Raw genomic sequence first — 18,522 nt, forward strand, 5'->3', positions numbered from 1 at the left:
AGACTTTTTTCTTCCAAATATGTCCCTGCACCCTGGTTTCCCACTCACTAGCCCCACCACCACCACCACCGTACTGAGTGACGAGACTCAGTAAGAGCCAGAAACCGGATACATCAAAAACTGTGGTCATGTTGCATTTTGGTCAGTGCGAAACAGACAGGAAGAGGGGACAGCTGGGGACACAGTAGGTTAATGGGGGAGATCCCACGTGGCTCCTCATCGCAGTAGTGACCACTTGATCTGTTCCTTTGCTGACTGCAGCACCTGCAGACGAAAGTTGAAGGATTCAGATTTTTTTCAGCCTGCAGGATTCAGTTGAAACACATTCTCCACTAACCCAACCCTTTTGTGGTTAACAGGAAACACCTTGGTGGCAAACGCCTTAAATACTATCTGGAAAAGGATTCGTACTGCATGCACACATACAAACATTGCCACCACCAGCCACAGCTGTACATCACTAAAAATGCATATTCCCCTGTGACACTTCTGGAAAGGGGCTGAGCGACTTGCTTTTTCCAAAATGCAATGCCTGATATCTAAAAGCACTAGGGGCATTTCCTATGCACTGCACTTAAGCTCAGCCCTTTCACCAGCCAAGATTCTGCTTAGGCTCCCTTTGGCTTGTGAGATTTAATCAACAGGTCTCCATACTTATTTCTATAGCCATAAGGACTAAGAAGATTGGGTTGCTGTTCTTTCTTTTTTTGGCAGGCAAGAATATCAGCATATTAAATTCTGCATCAGACGCCAAAAACGTATTTGTGGGATGTGATAGGCAGACGTCTACTCCTAGCATGCCTCCTCAATTATTATTTATTTTACTTCATAAAATTTATATACCGTTTGATTGTAAAAACCTCAAGGTGATTATTAGTGTTTATCTGGCAACAAGGATAAAAAGATGAACACCAAAATAGGCCAGAATCATACCACATTATGATCAAATCAAGATCCAAATGCATGGGTAAACAGAAATGTTTTTGGCTGGCACATCAAGTTAAACAAAGTTGGTGCGATATCCCAGAAGCTTCAGGGAAAAGGGGAGGGGGAGGAGACATGTAGAAAAAGTGGTACCAGCAGCATTTAATGAAAGGTACCCAGCGAGATCTAGGTAGAAGACATACCTGTGACACTGTCTGCTCTGTAAGAGGGACATCCTCTCCCTGAAATACAAAGAGGGGAAACCACAAATTCAATGGTGTGCAGAAATAATAAAGCAATTGAAAGCAGGCCTGACTGCAGGATGCTGTATATAGACTTTCAGCCTAATACAGCAAGGCTCTTCTAGGTCTACTGACTCCTGAAAGGAGACCCCATTCCTCTCTACTACATATCTGCTCTTGAGTTCCCAGCTCCTACCCAGGAGTTATGCCTTGCTCAGAAATCTACCGCCCAATGTCACTTAGTCTAACCACTAACCAGATTACCAGCAGCAGCCTCCTCTTCCTTCCCCCCATCAACCTATCGTATTTTTCGCTCCATAAGACACACCTGACCATAAGACGCACCTAGTTTTTAGAAGGGGAAAGCAAGAAAAAAAAATTATGCGTAGAGCATGTAAGCGGCTTTTGCTGTTCTTGCTTTAAAGCAAGCAAAGCAAGAGCCGCTTACATGGCTTCTGTCCCACTTTGCGCAGCTCTCACTTTGCTTGCCCATCCCTCCTCCCGCCTTGCTGTAAAGCAAGCAAAGCACCTGTCCCGTCCGTCCGTCCCTCCTCCTGCTTTGCTGAGAAGCCAGCAGAGCAAGAGCCACTCAGTGCTCCCTTTAAAGAGCTGCGCTAAGCCTGTGTGTGGCTCTTGCTGGCTTTTCCGGGAGGTAGGGAAGGGACGGAGGGCAGCCCGTCTGTCCCTTCTCCCACCTCAGGGAAAAGCCAGCAAGAGCCGCACACAGGCTCAGCGCGGCTCTTTAAAGGGAGCGCTGAGCAGAACCTCCCGTCTGCATTTGCTCCATAACACACACACACACATTTCCCCTTACTTTTTAGGAGGGAAAAGTGCGTCTTATGGTGCGAAAAATACGGTATGCAATTTGGCCTTAAAAAAAATATTTTATTAGATTTCAAATATGTTAAGGGGGAAAAAAGAAAACAACATATACAAAAAACAAACAAACCCACACCCCTCTCCCCAACACTGCAATTGGTTGATTTCTTCTGTCGTAAAATGGGTTCTGTGCCCTTCAGCGGGGACAGAGGTCAGCAGAGAGGTCATGCCTACTGAAGAGGCATTCAAGGAAGAAGAAAAGAGATGGGTTTCACTTACCCGCACAGCAACTCTATGTAGTACCTGCTGGGGGTCACTCTCAAGAATCACCCTGTAAGAGATGAAGAAGCAATCACTCACTCAGCTGGGCTACGCTCCAAGGGCAGGGCAGGAGCGATAGAAGAGTCATGCAAATGCAAGGGCCACCATCAAGAATGCACATTCTTTCAATGCACGCACACACATACACACACACGTATCAGATCCTGAAAAGAGCTGTGAGAAGTCTAGAAGTTTAGTGTTGTGGCTGGACTTACCCGCCATCCACAATTTCATCCACTGCCAGGAAAAGGCCCTCCATGTTTTCCATAAGTGCTCGCTTCTCCACATTCTTCCTACAGAAGGACAAACCAGATTCTGCTCAGTTGAGAAGCTAAGGGTCTAGGTCTCATCTCACAACCTAGCTCATTGTCAGAGCCTTAAACACAGACCTTACTCAGACGTGCCTCACATTTAAAAGCTTTGCTGTGCAATCGCAAGGACGATGAAGGGGCTGGGTGAGATGCAGTGAGGCTTTAAAAGGGATCTGGGCAAATTCCTGGAGGATAATGAACCACAAATAGGGAGACTGCCATTACACTCGTGTGTTGCTTGAGGGTTCCCCCAGGCGTCTGGTTGCACATCTGGCTGTGAGAACAAGATGCTGAACTAGATGGGATTTTGGACTGATTCAGCAGGGCTCTAATGCCTAGCAACTTGATGATAACCTCAGGATTCTTTAATTCTGCCCTGGATTCCAGGGCTTGTACCCTGAACCATGGGACACACAAAACCATACACAAAGGCCTTCCTTTAAATGGGGCATGAGCATAGACATGTATTATGCACCACCACCACCCACACAAAGAAATTGCAATTCTACATTAATAAAAGTCATATTCCAGAACCTAAATAAATATGGACAAATAGGTATTTAATACAGAAGCAGGGGAGTTGGAGCCCCCTCCCAGCTCAGATTAGAAAGGCCCTCTCCCCTCTTGAGCTTCAGGCGCCTGACCAAGACCTTTCCTTTTCAGCAGACATTTAAAGGGATTTTTCTGTTTTTAAGACTAATAGTAATTGATTTTATCCATCGTATGCTTTTAGTAATTTTTATGCACACCACTTACAAGATGTCGGCAATTAAATATCTTCAACAAATAAACATATAATATAGTTAAGGCAAGCAGCACAATCATCTATTCATTGCCATGAATATATTCCACTTCTGCTTAGACGTGGGTTAGGAAGCCAGAAGATGTGATGTGTATGTAAGGCTTTAGTTCGCCTCTAGCAGCTTCTAACCACCCCAATAGTTCCCTTCTAAAGTACAAAAGCCACAATTTTTAGAGGCTTGATTCTGTGCTTTTGCTGTGCCACAACAGACACGCCTAGCATATCATCTTTATTATTGCTGAAAAAGGAAAAAGGCACGACAGGACCCATATCCTGCACATCTGCCTCTGCCAAGGAAACCTTCTCTTTCTAATCACATGTGGCTGCCAGCTGGACCCTTTTATATGCTCTTATCCCGGCTTACACACCTTCCTGAATAACCCATAACTGAGGTTGCAATCCTAAACTCACTTATATGTGGGAGTAAATCCCACCGAACTACAATGGGCCTTTTTAATCTGTTGAAGACATGTCTTCATTATTCTGGGTCCAATTATAAATAACTATTTACATTATAAAACATGATGAGATGATACTATGAGGCAGCAGCTAAATGTGTTGCTCAAATTAAATTGCCCAGGGAAAATGTCTTGGTCTGTAAGTGCCAGTGCCAGTCTTTATTTCTGGGTAAACATGCACAGTTTAGCACTAGGGGTCACTTAAACCATTTTGGAGACAGGAGGCTGAAAATACACTTTCAATTGATTTTATTGTGACTTAAAACATCCAAGGGGTTGGGGGTGGAATCCAAACAATTAAGTCCTTTTTTTTTTTTTTTGCACTTCCAAAACATTAAAAAATTAGGAAGTGCTTTAGTTCTCTGTGGTGTACCCGACCCCAAAATGAATGCATTTGAGGCACAAAAACAATTCCCACATTTCACCCTGTGCAACCAGCTCAGCCACGACCAGAAAGCAGATTCTTACCGCAGCATCTGACTGAGTGAGTCGAAGAGACAGTTCAGCACAGCCATTAGCATTAGCTGCAAAGGAGAAAACAAAAGTTTCAGAGCAGAGGAACCACACACACATGCACACAATCCATGCGATCGCATACAAAAGTGGCTCAAGGCAAAGCTGGCTTTGGAGCAATTTTGGGGGGTAATTCCTAGAGGGCAATAGCATGGCATTGATTGCCAGCACCCCCACCCACCCCAAGGACATAGAAATCCAGGATCTTCTTGCTCTGTTGAAGTCATCCCTCTTAAAGCAGGGCTATGAAAGCCATGCCCCCAATATTCTCTTAGACTACAACTCCCATCAACCTCTCGCTATTGGCTATGCTGGCTGTGGCTGATGTTAGGTGAAGTCACACAACAACTGAAGAACCACAGGTTCCCCACCTCTGCCTTAAAAGAATCCTGTGGGACTGTCAACTATTTTCAGGGAGGGTGGAGGAGTTCAACAAATCTCCCTCGCCTCAGCACCGCAGTGGCAATCAGCGTTGCAAGCATGCTTTGTGGCAGAGGAAGAAGCCAAGGATCTCACACAGCCCAAAGATCATGACCAACATAACCTTCAGCAGGGAAGCCAGGATAGTCAAAACCTTGCATGCATCATTTCTGCAGAAAAGCCTCTTTGCCACCTAAGGATATACACACCTCATTTTCGTAGGAGCTGCCGATGACGTAGAAATACAGGTCAATGCTGCTCTTGTAAACAACTGTCAGTCCCTCTAGGAGAGCAATCTCACCTAGGGGGAGGGAGAGAGAAAAGGAATAAAATAACAAAAATAATAAGAGCTAGAAGAGAACATGAAGACTACAAGAAAGGCAGCACTCTTCCTGTTTTTCTCAATAGCTGCTAAGCAAGAAAGCAACATCCAGACTCATCACAAAATCTTTGGGCGAGTTTGCACCGCTGTAGGAAGATCTATCTGATTTGGGGGGGGGGGTTGCTGTTTAAATTGGACTACAATCTTGAATTGGCACCACTTGCTGCATAGTGCAGACACCGCCAGCAATTATGCCCACATGCAGCACACATTTACACAAATGAGGTGCACACTGCCAAACATCCAAGCGCAGAATCTGCTGACTGAATTGCGCTAGCTCAGCTGCACAAGCACAAATAGAACAGCTTCTTTATGAGAAGGGAAACTGAATGAAATGTCCTCTTTCAAGTGTTATCGCTGCTGCTTATGTCCTCCATGCACTCTGGAAGAGGCTGGAGGAGACCAAATTCAACTGGAATGCCATTTCTTAATTTAGAATAGAGTCAGTTTTCCCCTGATGAAGAACATTTATATTCAAAATACATTGGGGTATGTCAAAGATCTGCTTCTTTATCAATCTTTCTTGCACTGTCATTTTGATTTCTCATTGCATACTAGTGTAGATACCGCCCTCCAATCAAAGCAAAGCCACTATACTCATGGTTATACACCCATGGAGCAGCCAAACAGCTGCAGAGCAGATAAAACTTTTGCCACCTCCCTGCTCTACATTTGCTGCTGCTGTGTTTGCAAGAGAGGAGAACTGCTGGACTACTCCTGGAGGAGGACTCGCATCAATATTCACACACTCCAACCTCTGGGTGGAGTGGGGAGTATTTTAAAAACCAGATAGACAAACAAAGAAAGACATATAGATGTGTCTGACTCTTCTGGCTGAAGGATTCCAGGGGGAGCCCTGTTTAAAATATGCATATATATGCATGTATATATTACAGTCCCAGGTGCCTTCTCCCATCACGCTCCCCAGCAGAACCTACTATCTGTCCGGTGAGTTTTGTTGAAAATGTTCTTCTCAAAGGTCTTCTGCTCCTTGACGGTGGGGTAGGTGTCATCATAGTACTGCAGGGGAAAAGAAAGTATGCTTGTTACATGAGAGGAATGCGAGACAAACCACTTGTCAGGGTCAAATGCTGCTCATGTGAGCTGCACAAACATGACACTCAAACATTTATTTATTAAGCTTTATATTTTGTCAAGTTGTCTGTGCCTTTGAACAACTCCTAAGAGACCTCCTGCAGTACAAGAACGGCTAAGGAAAATTTGGGAAATCTTTTTAGTGACAAAACTAACCTATGAAAAAAGAGCAATAAGCAACAAAAAGGCAATATTTATATAAATTTTATCTCCCTTTAGAGGGAATAAAATAATGACCAGATAAGACTATACAATTCTTTTTTCACCAATATGATGCTCTTTCGCTCTTACCACCTCATTTTTGCGAAAGCATTCAAAAATCTAATTCTTTATCCTTCCACTTAACTTAAGCTCTTAGAGCACAGGAAAATGCTATCATGAGGCAATCCAGTGTGACTATGTGACAAACCAGAGGCTCTCTCTGAGCTATATAAAATATACATATAGTAACCAAATTTTGCATGATGGTTCCTGAGATCAAGGAGCAGGTTTTTGTCTACGTTTGGATACAAACTGGACACTGTTTCGAATAAAAATGGCAGAATGAACCTTTCAAAATTGCACTGGGTTCTGGGCACTTCTTAGAATTCCTGAGCAGCACTGAACACAAGGCTGCTAGACTGCCACACACACACAACTTTTAGAACAGGTAATAGTGTTTGTTTTCCATCATAACAGCTCTCACAGAAAAGGCTAAAGTGCAGGACACTTTCCTATTTTTTATACAGTGGAAGAGGCAGAAGCAGAGGCCCCTGGTGAGTGTGTGGCTCAGCAGGGATTTTGACCCAGGTTCCACAGCCTCCCCCCCTCCCCAAAAAAGTGAATTATGTCACCTGAAGGAGCGTCTCCACCCCCATCGTTCTGCCCGGACACTGAGGTCCAGCGCCGAGGGCCTTCTGGCGGTTCCCTCACTGCAAGAAGCCAAGTTACAAGGAACCAGGCCTTCTCGGTTGTGGCGCCCGCCCTGTGGAACGCCCTCCCATCAGATGTCAAGGAAATAAACAACTCACTGACTTTTAGAAGACATCTGAAGGCAGCCCTGTTTAGGGAAGCTTTTAATGTTTGATGGACTACTGTATTTTAATATTTTGTTGGAAGCCACCCAGAGTCACTGGGGAAACACAGCCAGATGGGCAGGGTATAAATAATAATAATAATTACTTTAGTTGTGGTCTGTGGGTTAGAACAGCCTTCGCCAACCTAGATCCATCCAGTTGTTTTAGACTGCAGCCTCTGTCAGCCCAACGTAACACAGCTGTGTTGCCTGGCGCTGATGAGAGTTGTAGTCCAAAGCCTGGGGGGGGGGGGGACCAGGCTGCAAAGGAAACACAAATCCATCCTCTGCCAAGACAGCAGGTGTAGAATTGGGGGTGGCACCATAGTGAAGAAAAAAAGGGAAACTACACTTTTTTGTAAGCTGACTTTTAGAAACAATTAGGTGGCATCTAAATGGTATTAAATAAATACACTGGGACTTTTCCCAGGAGACACTCATTTTGCGAGCAGGGCAACATCGCAAGCAAATGATCCTGCACTTACAAAGCTACCTCAAGGATGGCATGGAGAATGAATGAATGAATAAATATAATAATTTATTATTTATACCCCGCTCATCTGGCTGGGTTTCCCCAGCCACTCTGGGAGGCTTCCAACAAAATATTAAAATACAATAGTCTGTTAAACATTAAAAGCTTCCCTAAACAGGGCTGCCTTCCAGCAAGGAAGATTTTGCCCAAATAAATGGCGCCTCCAGATGTTGTTGGACTACTCCCATCAGCCAGCAGGGCCAATGGACAAGTCAAGATGGAAGCTAGACATCTGGAGGGTCACAGGTTCTCTACACTCTCGCGTAAAGGAGTGCCAGGTATCAGAACACACCGGATAGGAATCTACTAGCAAGAGTTAAGATAGATCACATGCTGCCTCAATGAGCACGGGTGACTGGACTAATGTCCTTCTTGCTCGGAAAGCAGGGGCTCAGTTAACGGTCCATAAGAGCTCCCCAGCTCTCAATGACAACTCTGCCAGGCTGCTTTGCTCAGGCCCCTTGGAGCCTTGTACCTTCCCGCTCCTTCCAGATCCCCCTGAAAACTTACCTTGGCAAACAGACGGTCTCCATCGTTGTCCAAGATCAGGATGGCTTTCACAGTGTAGAGAGATGGCTCCTGCAAAGAAAAGCACAATGTCACAGGTCCATTCAAACAATACCATGTGCTGCTTCCTCTGACTGCTGACCTACCCAGGGGTAGGGCCACAGCTTCTGATGGGTGGCCCTAAGAGCTGTTACAAGAAGGAGGGCTGTGCATATACTATGCTCCTCCATACCAATTACTCCAGGCTGGAAGCAGTGCTCGAAATTAGGCAGGCGCCAGGCTTGTTTTGCTACTGGTGCAGGTCCAATTGTGACTACGTGGAGATTTCTGTGTGCCAAGCTGGCGGCTGCAGTTTAAAAACCTCTGCTTTGCTCCATAGTTAATACCATTTCCATTTCCACTGTGTGTTTTCTTCCTTCTTGCATACTGAAACAAGTGAATTGTTGCAAGAGCAAGCTACAGTCAAGCAATTTAATTGAGATCATAGAATTGTAGTGCTGGAAGAGATCCCAAGGGTCATTAAGTCCAACCCCTTGGTGAATAGACATTCCATTGTGGCGTCCGCAACCTAGACTGAAGGTGCCATTTGGCACGTAGCTTATATACCTGAATTTTTAACACTGCAGAGCTTGTAACACACTCAGTGGTTCCCATGTCTGACAATATTGAAGGTAACCACACTACACCAAACAGCAGCTCACAATGAGCTCCAGATCAGGTATCAGCTTGTCAGGACTAGGACCATAGTCTAGGACCTAGATAGCCCAAAATGCAGAGCAAATGTCACATCCCTATCCCAAGGTAAAGGAGAGATTAAGAATGTGTTGTATGTAAAAGGAGAAAATGGGGGCCACCTCCCTGCTATGTCTGTGGCTGAATGAGATTCTGCGGCTTAGTGCTTACAAGGAGGGCATGCTTGGGGCAAGAGAAAGGACCAGAAAGAGATGCAGCTCCTCCGTGCTGGACGCTTGAAAGCTCTCGAGACAAAGTTCTGTGATGCACTGACTTCCACATAGCCACAGTCGGAGTGTATAACAGAACTTCACCTCAAGTGCTGCAACAGGAGCTGCAGGCTCATCTATGGAGTAGACTCTGGCAGGCGGATCCACCACTCCACAGAAACTCTACGTCTGGCCACCCCATTCCAAACAACTGACCCACTGGGTCAGACTGAGACAGCACTACGCATGACTTTTCTCAAGCCATAGGAACAGAAGGTTCTCTTATCTCTGAATCACCTAGACAGGACCCATCATAAGAGCAGCCAGCCATGATTCTACTGGAGAACAGCCTGGGTCTAATGCAGAGTTTTTCATACAACAGGATTGAAGGATCCAGGGATTCCTCAGAGATCAGTAATGGCAACCAAGCATCCCTGAATGACAGCTCACCCACCACTACCTAAATTATCTCCTAATATTCAGACCTGCTCTAGGATGCACTCTCAGTTCATGCAATGGTGAAGCCCAACAGGACTGGCCAGCACTCTGCACAGAATTGAGTGAACACCTTAAAACTCTTCCCAGAATCATTTGCAAGAAGCTCTTTGGTGACCAATACTGAAACACGTTACACAGCAGGTAAGTCCACTTGAAGAGGGATCTGTGAAGCCAGACAGCATGAAAACCACTGCTCTCAAGGTCTCCATTTTACAAAGGGGGTCTCACTGTTCCAACAGAAATTGCATGCCTCACACCATACAAAGGAAGAGAAGAAAACAGACCAGGTCTTCCTCTCTCTCTCTGACATGCACGCGCGCGCACACACACACACACACACACAGAATGGCTCATCCATTATCATGTGGACGAGCAATAATGTAGACAAATTTAGAATCTCCTTCTGTTGCCTTCGTCCTTATTCGCACACACACATACATAAATTTGCCTGGCAAACTTTGCAGGCAGGCAGATGTGCAGAGGGAAATTTCCTGCTCTCCTATCATATTTCACCAGTCCCCTGGGCAATGCCTGTTTTACAGCACAAATCCTTGCTTTGCAGTAAGAAGAGGGGGTCTAAACTCCCCCCCCCCCAATGAAGGCCTGTGAAAATTGTAAGTGCAACATGTCAATGCCCCAAAGCTAAGCAGACAATTTGCTATACAAATACTGTCAGAGGAATACCCCCATCCCTGACCTAGATTGAATGAAGCCACAGATGAGATGGGCAAAAGCCACACATCTCCTTCCTGCCTTGCTTCCGAAGAGAGTAAGAATAGATGCTTACCATACAAGCATCGGAGGAGAATTTATACATCTCTTTGCCAGAGAGACAAGCTTCTACTGGAGAGGCAGCTAATAAACACACATTTTAAATCTATAATGAGCGCTGACTGGAAGGCCAGAAGCGGCATAAATTCCTCTCTGGAGGCTTCCAGTTCAAGCCAAGGGCTGCCTCGAGCAATCAACCATTAAAACAAGACGTTAAGAGTTACTGCACAGTTTATTCTGATCATTTAATTCTGAAGTTTCAATAAATTAAACTTCAATCAATTAAACTAGGTGTGCAACGGCCCAGATGGTCAGCACGATAGCAGCAGCATTGCCATAAAGATTTTACAGCTGCCAGGACCTCGCGGAAGGGGAGCATTTGGCGAGGGAGAGGAGACGGCAAGAAATATGTCCGTGCTGGGTTTTATCTGCAAGAGGCAATTGGGAGAGCCACGCGGAGAAGGCAGGGCTATTCCCATCTAGGGAATGCACAGCTCGCAAGCCAAGCCAAGGCATTTCCTCCAAAGAGAGAAAGCATATTGCAAAGGTCCTGCTACCCCAAATCACACCACACCAAACCTAGCAATAGTCACGTGCTGCACAGCAAAATGGCATCCGGTGTCTTTGCCAATGCAGTTGTGCTGCTGAACTTAAAAAGAAATTCAAATCCCAAATCCTCTCCTCAGCAGGTGTTGGCACTAGCAGTTTTTTTAAAAAAAAACCTGGATATCCCAGTTGCAGTTCATTGGAGTCAGAAAAGGTTTTGCTCTCCCCCCTCCAGATGCTGTGGAACAACCAACTCCCATCACTCCTGACCATGCTGATGGGAACTAGAGGGCCACAGGTTCCTCAACCCAGCATTAGCATATCTTCTACTCCTCCAAGAGCATCGCAAACAAATGACTCCTCCACCCCCACCCCCCCCAAAAAAGACCGAGGATGGCGTTTGCTTCACCAAATCAATCACCAAAATCAGGGATGAGGAGTTTTCTCCCAATTGACTCCGGTCTTCTGTGTAGTTTTTATTTGAAGGGAGGAGTGGGCTGGGGAGGTAAGAAAACTATTTTAGCTACCTGGTTAAGCCAATGTTCAAAAGGCAATTTGATGTACTATGCCTTGCAGCTGAGTCCAAAGTCGGCCCCACTGAGTTCAAAAGGCTTTCTTCAAAATAAGTGTGCATCGCACATGCTACAAAATGCAGCGCTTCCTATAAGTGGATGGTTCTCACCACATAGATCAGGGGTCAGCAAACTTTTTTTGCAGGGGGCCGGTCCACTGTCTGTCAGACGTGGCGGGGGGGCATACTATTTTTTTTTGGAGGGGGGAATTCTTCCCCACTGACTATCCCCTCACTTCTCCACAGCACCGGATGAGCTTGCGAGCGGCAGGGGCTGCGGAGGGATGATGAGCGGCGTGAAAGGGCTGGCTCCGGAGAGGGGCTGCTTAAAATGGTGCTCAGCCAACAAAGCCCAGCCCCATTCCTCCTCTAGGCAGGGTGGGGAGAAGCCAGGGGGAGGGAGGGAGGAGGCGCTGCCGCCACAGTGGGGAGAAATGGCACAGCCCGAATGATCAGAATCCCCACACCGATCCACATGGCGATTCCCGGACCATCCGTGGGCCAGATCTAGAAGGCAACTGGGCCTGATCTGGCCCCCGGGCCGTAGTTTGCCAGCCCATGACATAGATTCACAATGGCCCCAACTAGCAACACAGAGCCGGGTATTTAAGCCCCCTCTACCACACTTTAAAAAAAAAGCCCATGTAAAGTTAGTCAAGTTTCCTCATGTGTAACACAAAACTGCACGGGCAGTCCTTTTAAAATGGGCCAAGTTCTTCAGATTCTGGCCTGCCTCTTTTCACTAAAGTGTCAAACCTGTGTCTGTGCTGTACAGTTTCAGACCAAAGGTGCAGACCCCACCTGACTAAATATTCCTAAAGCCACACAAAAATTCCTTCCTCATAATAAAGCCGAGATGACCAGGTGAACAGTTGTATAGCAAAGCCTTCCCCCCAACATCTATTCTTATAATTATAATTATTATTGTTTTGATTTTGTTTAACAAAATGTATATATCGCTTGATTGTAATAAAACCTCAAAGCAATTTACAAAAAAAACACATTAAAATGATCAGTAAAAACAATTAAAAACATTTTATAGCAGCAAAAGTTTAAAGCATGTCAACAGCTATATATCTGGATAGGCTCACCTAAAGAAAAAATGTTCTAGGTGCTGAAAAGAGTGCAGGGGAGGTCAATAGGAAGGGAGTTCCAAAGTGTAGGTGCTGCCTATATTGCTCAATTTCTCACCACTGCAGAACAAGTACTATGTGGCACTGGAACAACGCTAGTTCTGGTTTTCCACCATACTAATTTCCTATCGGCAAGGACCTTTCTTTTCATGAGGAAGCTTTTGTATGCAGTCTGAAGAGGAACACTCCACTCACTAACTACCTCAGTGAGAACTAGGACAAGGCTTTTTGCAGGTCCAATCTAAACTTCAGTATAGATACAACTAGCTCTCTGACAATTATCTCAGCATAATGTGTTTTCTGGAATCTAGAAAAGCAGGGGATTTGAATTTGTAATGCTGTGGATTTCCTGGGTAACTCGGGGAAGTTACTGCTTCAATCATGGCCGATCATGTGGCCTACCAGATGTTGTTGGACTCCAGTTCCCATCAGGCAATGTGGCCAACAGTTGAGGGTGATGGGAATTGTAGTCCAACATCGTCCAGAGGGCTGCAGATTCCTCAGCCCTGTTAAACTGGAATCAGCTGTAGCAATCCTCGAACCTCTTCGCAGATTTTTGTGAGGATGGACCAAATTAGGGGGTCTTAAGGATTGTGGCAAAGGGACACGGGTGGCACTGTAGGTTAAACCACAGAGCCTAGGGCTGCCGATCAGAAGGTCGGTGGTTTGAATCCCCGCAACGGGGTGAGCTCCCGTTGCTCTGTCCCTGCTCCTGCCAACCTAGCAGTTCGAAAGTACCTCAAAGTGCAAGTAGATAAATAGGTACCGCTCCGGCGGGAAGGCAAACAGTGTTTCCATGTGCTGCTCTGGTTCGCCAGAAGCGGCTTAGTCCTGCTGGCCACATGACCCGGAAACTGCATGCCGGCTCCCTCGGCCAGTAAAGCGAGATGAGTGCCACAACCCGAGTCAGCCACGACTAGACCTAACCTTTACCTTTAAGGATTGTGGCACGCAAGGGTGAGCAGAAACAAAAATTAATAAAAATGCTAATTTTGAATGGCAGCCCTCAGCTAAACAGCAGTAGGAAACAAATTTTCATGGGGGCGATTCATCTGGTTTGTACAGTTGGGGAAGACTGCACTAGGTGCACTGCCTTTCCTCCAAAGAGCTTAATTCACAATACATGGAGTTTCCCCCATTTTTTCCTCCCAGCAAGGTAGGTTAGGCTGTGAGTGGCTCACCCAAGGTCCCTGCTAAGGAAACTCAACAACTGCCAGTAGCAGTAACAGAGACATTTGACCTCTGTTTACTTGTCGCATTGTTATTGCCCGATACAATAAAGGTATTTTTCTTTCTTCTTATTTTGCATTGTTTCAGTACTCTTGCTTCTTATCATTTTGTTTTGTTCACTGTCTGCAGCTTTTCATTGAAAAGGCAAAACATAAATCTAATAAAACAATCATCAAGACCCATAGTGGATTCACAGTTAAGCAAAGAGTTGAACCCAAGTCTCCTGAGTCCAAATTCAGCACTTTATTCACTATACCACACAACCTCTATTTAGAGCTAAGGCAAGTCAGTAAATAAGACAATCTGACTTGGAGAAAAAACTGCATTTACAAATGACTGACAATATGTGCCCATTTGGGTGCCAGAGATTTGGCCACATTTTCCCAAAAGCAGGGCCAGCACTGTAGAGCACCTGCTAAGGCCCCCCACTCCTGTAAGTTAGAAGTGCAGAACCATTTTATGGCCAGAGGGATGCATTTCCTTGTGGGCAACCTTCCAAGGGCCACAAGCCACTGATCAGTGGGGCCAGAAGCAAAAGTAGGTAGAGCAATAAATGTTAATTTTACCTGGGTACAATAGGCTAGTTCACACACAGACACACACAAACACAACCTCCCTATTCTCCATCCAGGCAAGGAAGAGGCATTACAGTGGTGCCTCGCAAGACGAAATTAATCCGTTCCGCGAGTCTCTTCGTCTTGCGGTTTTTTCGTCTTGCGAAGCACAGCTATTAGCGGCTTAGCGGCTATTAACGGCTTAGCAGCTTAGCGGCTATTAACGGCTTAGCGGCTTAGCGACTTTAAGAAAAAGGAAACAAACTCGCAAGAACTCGCAAGACGTTTCGTCTTGCAAAGCAAGCCCAAAGGGAAATTCGTCTTGCGGAATGACTAAAAAATCGCTAAACCCTTTCGTCTAGCGAGTTTTTCGTCTTGCGGGGCACCACTGTATCAGAGTTCAAGGGCACATTCCAGCCAGGCAAAAAGTCTCAAGGAGGCTGTGAAGCAGGGCTGGTGCGGGGTGTGGCTTGAGGAGAGGGGTTTTAACCTGGTGAGACTCCTAAGGACAAGTCAGAAAAGTTAGGAGGGCTGCATTTTGCTTCAAGGTCTGAGGTTCCTCACCCCTGTCTAGAATATGAAAATGAAAGTTCAAACTGAGTACAATAAGGCTAGGGGTGGCCAGATTTCCACTGAGGTGCAGCAAATTGTAAGTGATGTTATTTATATTCTTTTACCACGCATCACTTAGATTCCAAAACATCTAAGGATGGCCCTGCAAGCAGACCTTAGAAACCCTTCCCTGAATTCACCAAAGCATCAAAAAGTATGAGAGTATTATGCTCTAGTTATCTCCCGCTTGGACTACTACAATGAGCTCTACATGGGGCTACCTTTGAAGTTGACTCAGAAACTGCAATTAATCCAGAATGCGGCAGCTGGACTGGTGACTGGAAGTGGCCGCCGGGACCACATAACACCAGTCCTGAGAGATCTGCATTGGCTCCCAGTACGTTTCCGAGCACAATTCAAAGTGTTGGTGCTGACCTTTAAAGCCCTAAATGGCCTCGGTCCTGTATACCTGAAGGAGCGTGTCCACCCCCATCGTTCAGCCCGGACACTGAGACCCAGCGCTGAGGGCCTTCTGGTGGTTCCCTCATTGCGAGAAGTGAGGTTACAGGGAACCAGACAGAGGGCCTTCTCGGTAGTGGCGCCCGCCCTGTGGAATGCCCTCCCTTCAGATGTGAAGGAAAAAGGCAGCTATCCTATCTTTAAAAGACATCTGAAGGCAGCACTGTTCAGGGAAGTTTTTAATATTTAATGCTGTACTGTTTTTAACATTTGATTGAGAGCCGCCCAGAGTGGCTGGGGAGATTCAGCCAGATGGGCGGGGTATAATAAATTATTATTATTATTATTATTATTATTATTATTATTATTATTATTTGCTGACCCTGCAGAAAAAATGGGCATTTATGATAGTAGCTTGGCATGTATTTAAAGCATGCTTTATTGACAAACAGATGGATACATGCATGTGGTTCTTCAGAATAGGACAAAGACTGTATAGCTGCAGGCAACACTAGCCTATCTACAACCTTGTCCCCCAGGGATTCTCAAAATTTCTACCACCTTCTCCACAACTGACTTCCCTGCCAAGCAGCCCCTGCTGCAGCTCTGTGGAAGAGCATCTGCATTCCTGCAGAAATCCTAGATTCAATCTCTGGCATCCCCCCTGCCTTAAACCCTGCTGCCAGTCAGTGTTGACAGTGCTCAGTTATCATTATCATCATCATCAGTTAGATGGATCAATGCTCTGTCTGACTCATTAGACGGCCCCTTCCTCTGCTCCCTGAGGCATTTGGAAAAGGGTTAATGGACTCGGTTCACAAAGGGCACCAACCAATCCTGATGGGCCTCACAGCAGCCCTGCGGAAACTGAAAGTGCATCGGAAAACACAGAACTCTTCAGCTGCACATTGCAAGTCAAGTTCAGGAGTGGTCAGCAACCTGTCTTATAGGAAAATGCATCTACCATTACAGATCAATGAGGAACCCCTGCAGGAATAGGAAAGCGGTCCTGTGTGTGTGTGTGTGTGTGCGCGCGCGCGCACACACACACACACACACACATATTTATAAATAATTTTTATTGGTTTTACATATAATCACATTACATAACATCATATCCTCTTATTTTATTTTAAACGGCCTCGGGCCTGTATACCTGAAGGAGGGTGTCCACCCCCATCGTTCAGCCCGGACACTGAGATCCAGCACCGAGGGCCTTCCGACGGTTCCCTCATTGCAAGAAGTGAGGTTACAGGGAACCAGACAGAGGGCCTTCTTGGTAGTGGCGCCCACCCTGTGGAACACCCTCCCTTCAGATGTGAAGGAAATAAGCAGCTCTCCTATATTTAAAAGACATCTGAAGGCAGCCCTGTTTAGGGAAGTTTTTAATATTTAATGCTGTACTGTTTTTAACATTTGATTGGGAGCCGCCCAGAGTGGTTGGGGAAACTCAGCCAGATGGGCAGGGTATAAATAATAAAATATTATTATTATTATTATTATTATTAGTTTATCTCTTTGGCTCAACTGAGCCTAGCGACTTCCCTCCTTCCCATCTAATGGTTTGCAAAATTAAACTTTGCATCATGACATTTCATTTCGTTTCCTACACACACACACATACATACACAGAGGAAGTTCTTTTTTTCTTTTACTAGGGCACAGAATGGGAACGAGCATTTTACCCCTGCCTTCCCTATCAATCCCCACAGTAGGATTTCACAATAAAATGGACTAAATAAACGGCCTCGGCCCAGTATACCTGAAGGAGCGTCTCCACCCCCATCGTTCTGAGATCTAGTGCCAAGGGCCTTCTGGCAGTTCCCTCACTGCGAGAAGCCAAGTTACAGGGAACCAGGTAGAGGGCCTTCTCGGTAGTGGCGCCCGCCCTGTGGAACGCCCTCCCACCAGATGTCAAAGAGAGAAACAACTACCTGACATTCAGAAGACATCTGAAGGCAGCCCTGTTCAGGGAAGTTTTTAATGTGTGACATCTTAGTGTATTTTTGGTCTTTGTGGAAGCCGCCCAGAGTGGCTGGGGAAGCCCAGCCAGATGGGCGGGGTACAAATAAATTATTATTATTATTATTATTATTATTATTCCTTTGCCTGCAGTTAAATCCGTTTCACACCCCTCCTACACGCTTCAGGAGACGGAGAGCCCCCGCTTGGGAAGGCTAGAGAGGGCGGGGTGGGGTGAGGCTCCCCTGGATTTCCCACGCGGAGCAGCTGGCCCGGGCCCCTCTCGAGCGGCCGCCAGAGCCCCCCTTCCCGCAGGGGCAGCTCTGCTGTCTGCCATACGGGCCGCCCCAGCCTCTTGGAGGCCCCCGCCAGGTAGCTGGGCCTGGGCCCCGCCCCAAGGACCGAGCCTCAGGAGGCCCCAGCCGAAACCTGCCAGCCGCGTCCCGTCCGCCTGCCCGTCTCCATGGTAACGGGCGCGCCCCGCAGCAATTCCCCCTCGCCCCTTCGGCTCCTACCAGGATCAGCGCCTCCATCTTGGTCGCCCCGGTGCCGACGTGGAGCATCAGCCGCGTCTGCCAACGGCATTGGCTGGCCCCGCGCCAATCTTTTCCCCAGAGCCCGCCCCCTCCCTCCAACTCGGCCGCTCATTGGCTTGTGCTCGCTTTCCTCGGCTAACCTGCCCGTCCCGCCTCCCTACCTTTTTCATCTCCAGCGAGTCGGCGAGTTTCTAGGGAGAGGGCGTGGCTCACCTTGAAACCCCGCCTCTTGCCCGCGATTCGACAAAAGGGCTGTCGGTCACTTGCCGAAGCCTGCTTTCGAGGAAGGTGAGGACCGGAAGAATGGGGGAGTTCCCATGGTGAACAAGGAAGCGGCTGGAGTGCTCCGTTGCTGAGCAACGATTGGAGCAGCCATCATCACGTGACCG

The 18,522-nt window shown here is 46.6% G+C and overlaps 1 protein-coding gene across 2 annotated transcripts; it reads right to left on the reverse strand.

Moving 5' to 3' along the window:
* Nucleotides 1-109: 109 nt before the first annotated feature.
* COPZ1 (COPI coat complex subunit zeta 1) lies at nucleotides 110-18,420 on the reverse strand. 2 transcript variants are annotated; one of them, XM_080995102.1, is made up of 9 exons: nucleotides 18,295-18,420; nucleotides 8,384-8,452; nucleotides 6,131-6,212; nucleotides 5,020-5,111; nucleotides 4,346-4,401; nucleotides 2,522-2,599; nucleotides 2,265-2,316; nucleotides 1,128-1,166; nucleotides 110-264 (listed from the first exon to the last, which is right to left on the reverse strand). In XM_080995102.1, exons 1-9 carry the CDS (start codon nucleotides 18,301-18,303, stop codon nucleotides 217-219), a joined length of 525 nt encoding a protein of 174 aa, XP_080851228.1. In that variant the 5' UTR covers nucleotides 18,304-18,420; the 3' UTR covers nucleotides 110-216. The 2 variants fall into 2 exon arrangements, with proteins under 2 accessions (XP_080851228.1, XP_080851227.1); XM_080995101.1 differs by lacking the exon at nucleotides 18,295-18,420 and adding an exon at nucleotides 18,113-18,251.
* Between the last annotated feature and the right edge of the window lie 102 nt (nucleotides 18,421-18,522).

The sequence above is a fragment of the Podarcis pityusensis genome (genome assembly GCF_964106645.2).
Source record: "Podarcis pityusensis genome assembly, chromosome: 2".
In the NCBI taxonomy this organism is placed as follows: Eukaryota; Metazoa; Chordata; class Lepidosauria; order Squamata; family Lacertidae; genus Podarcis; species Podarcis pityusensis.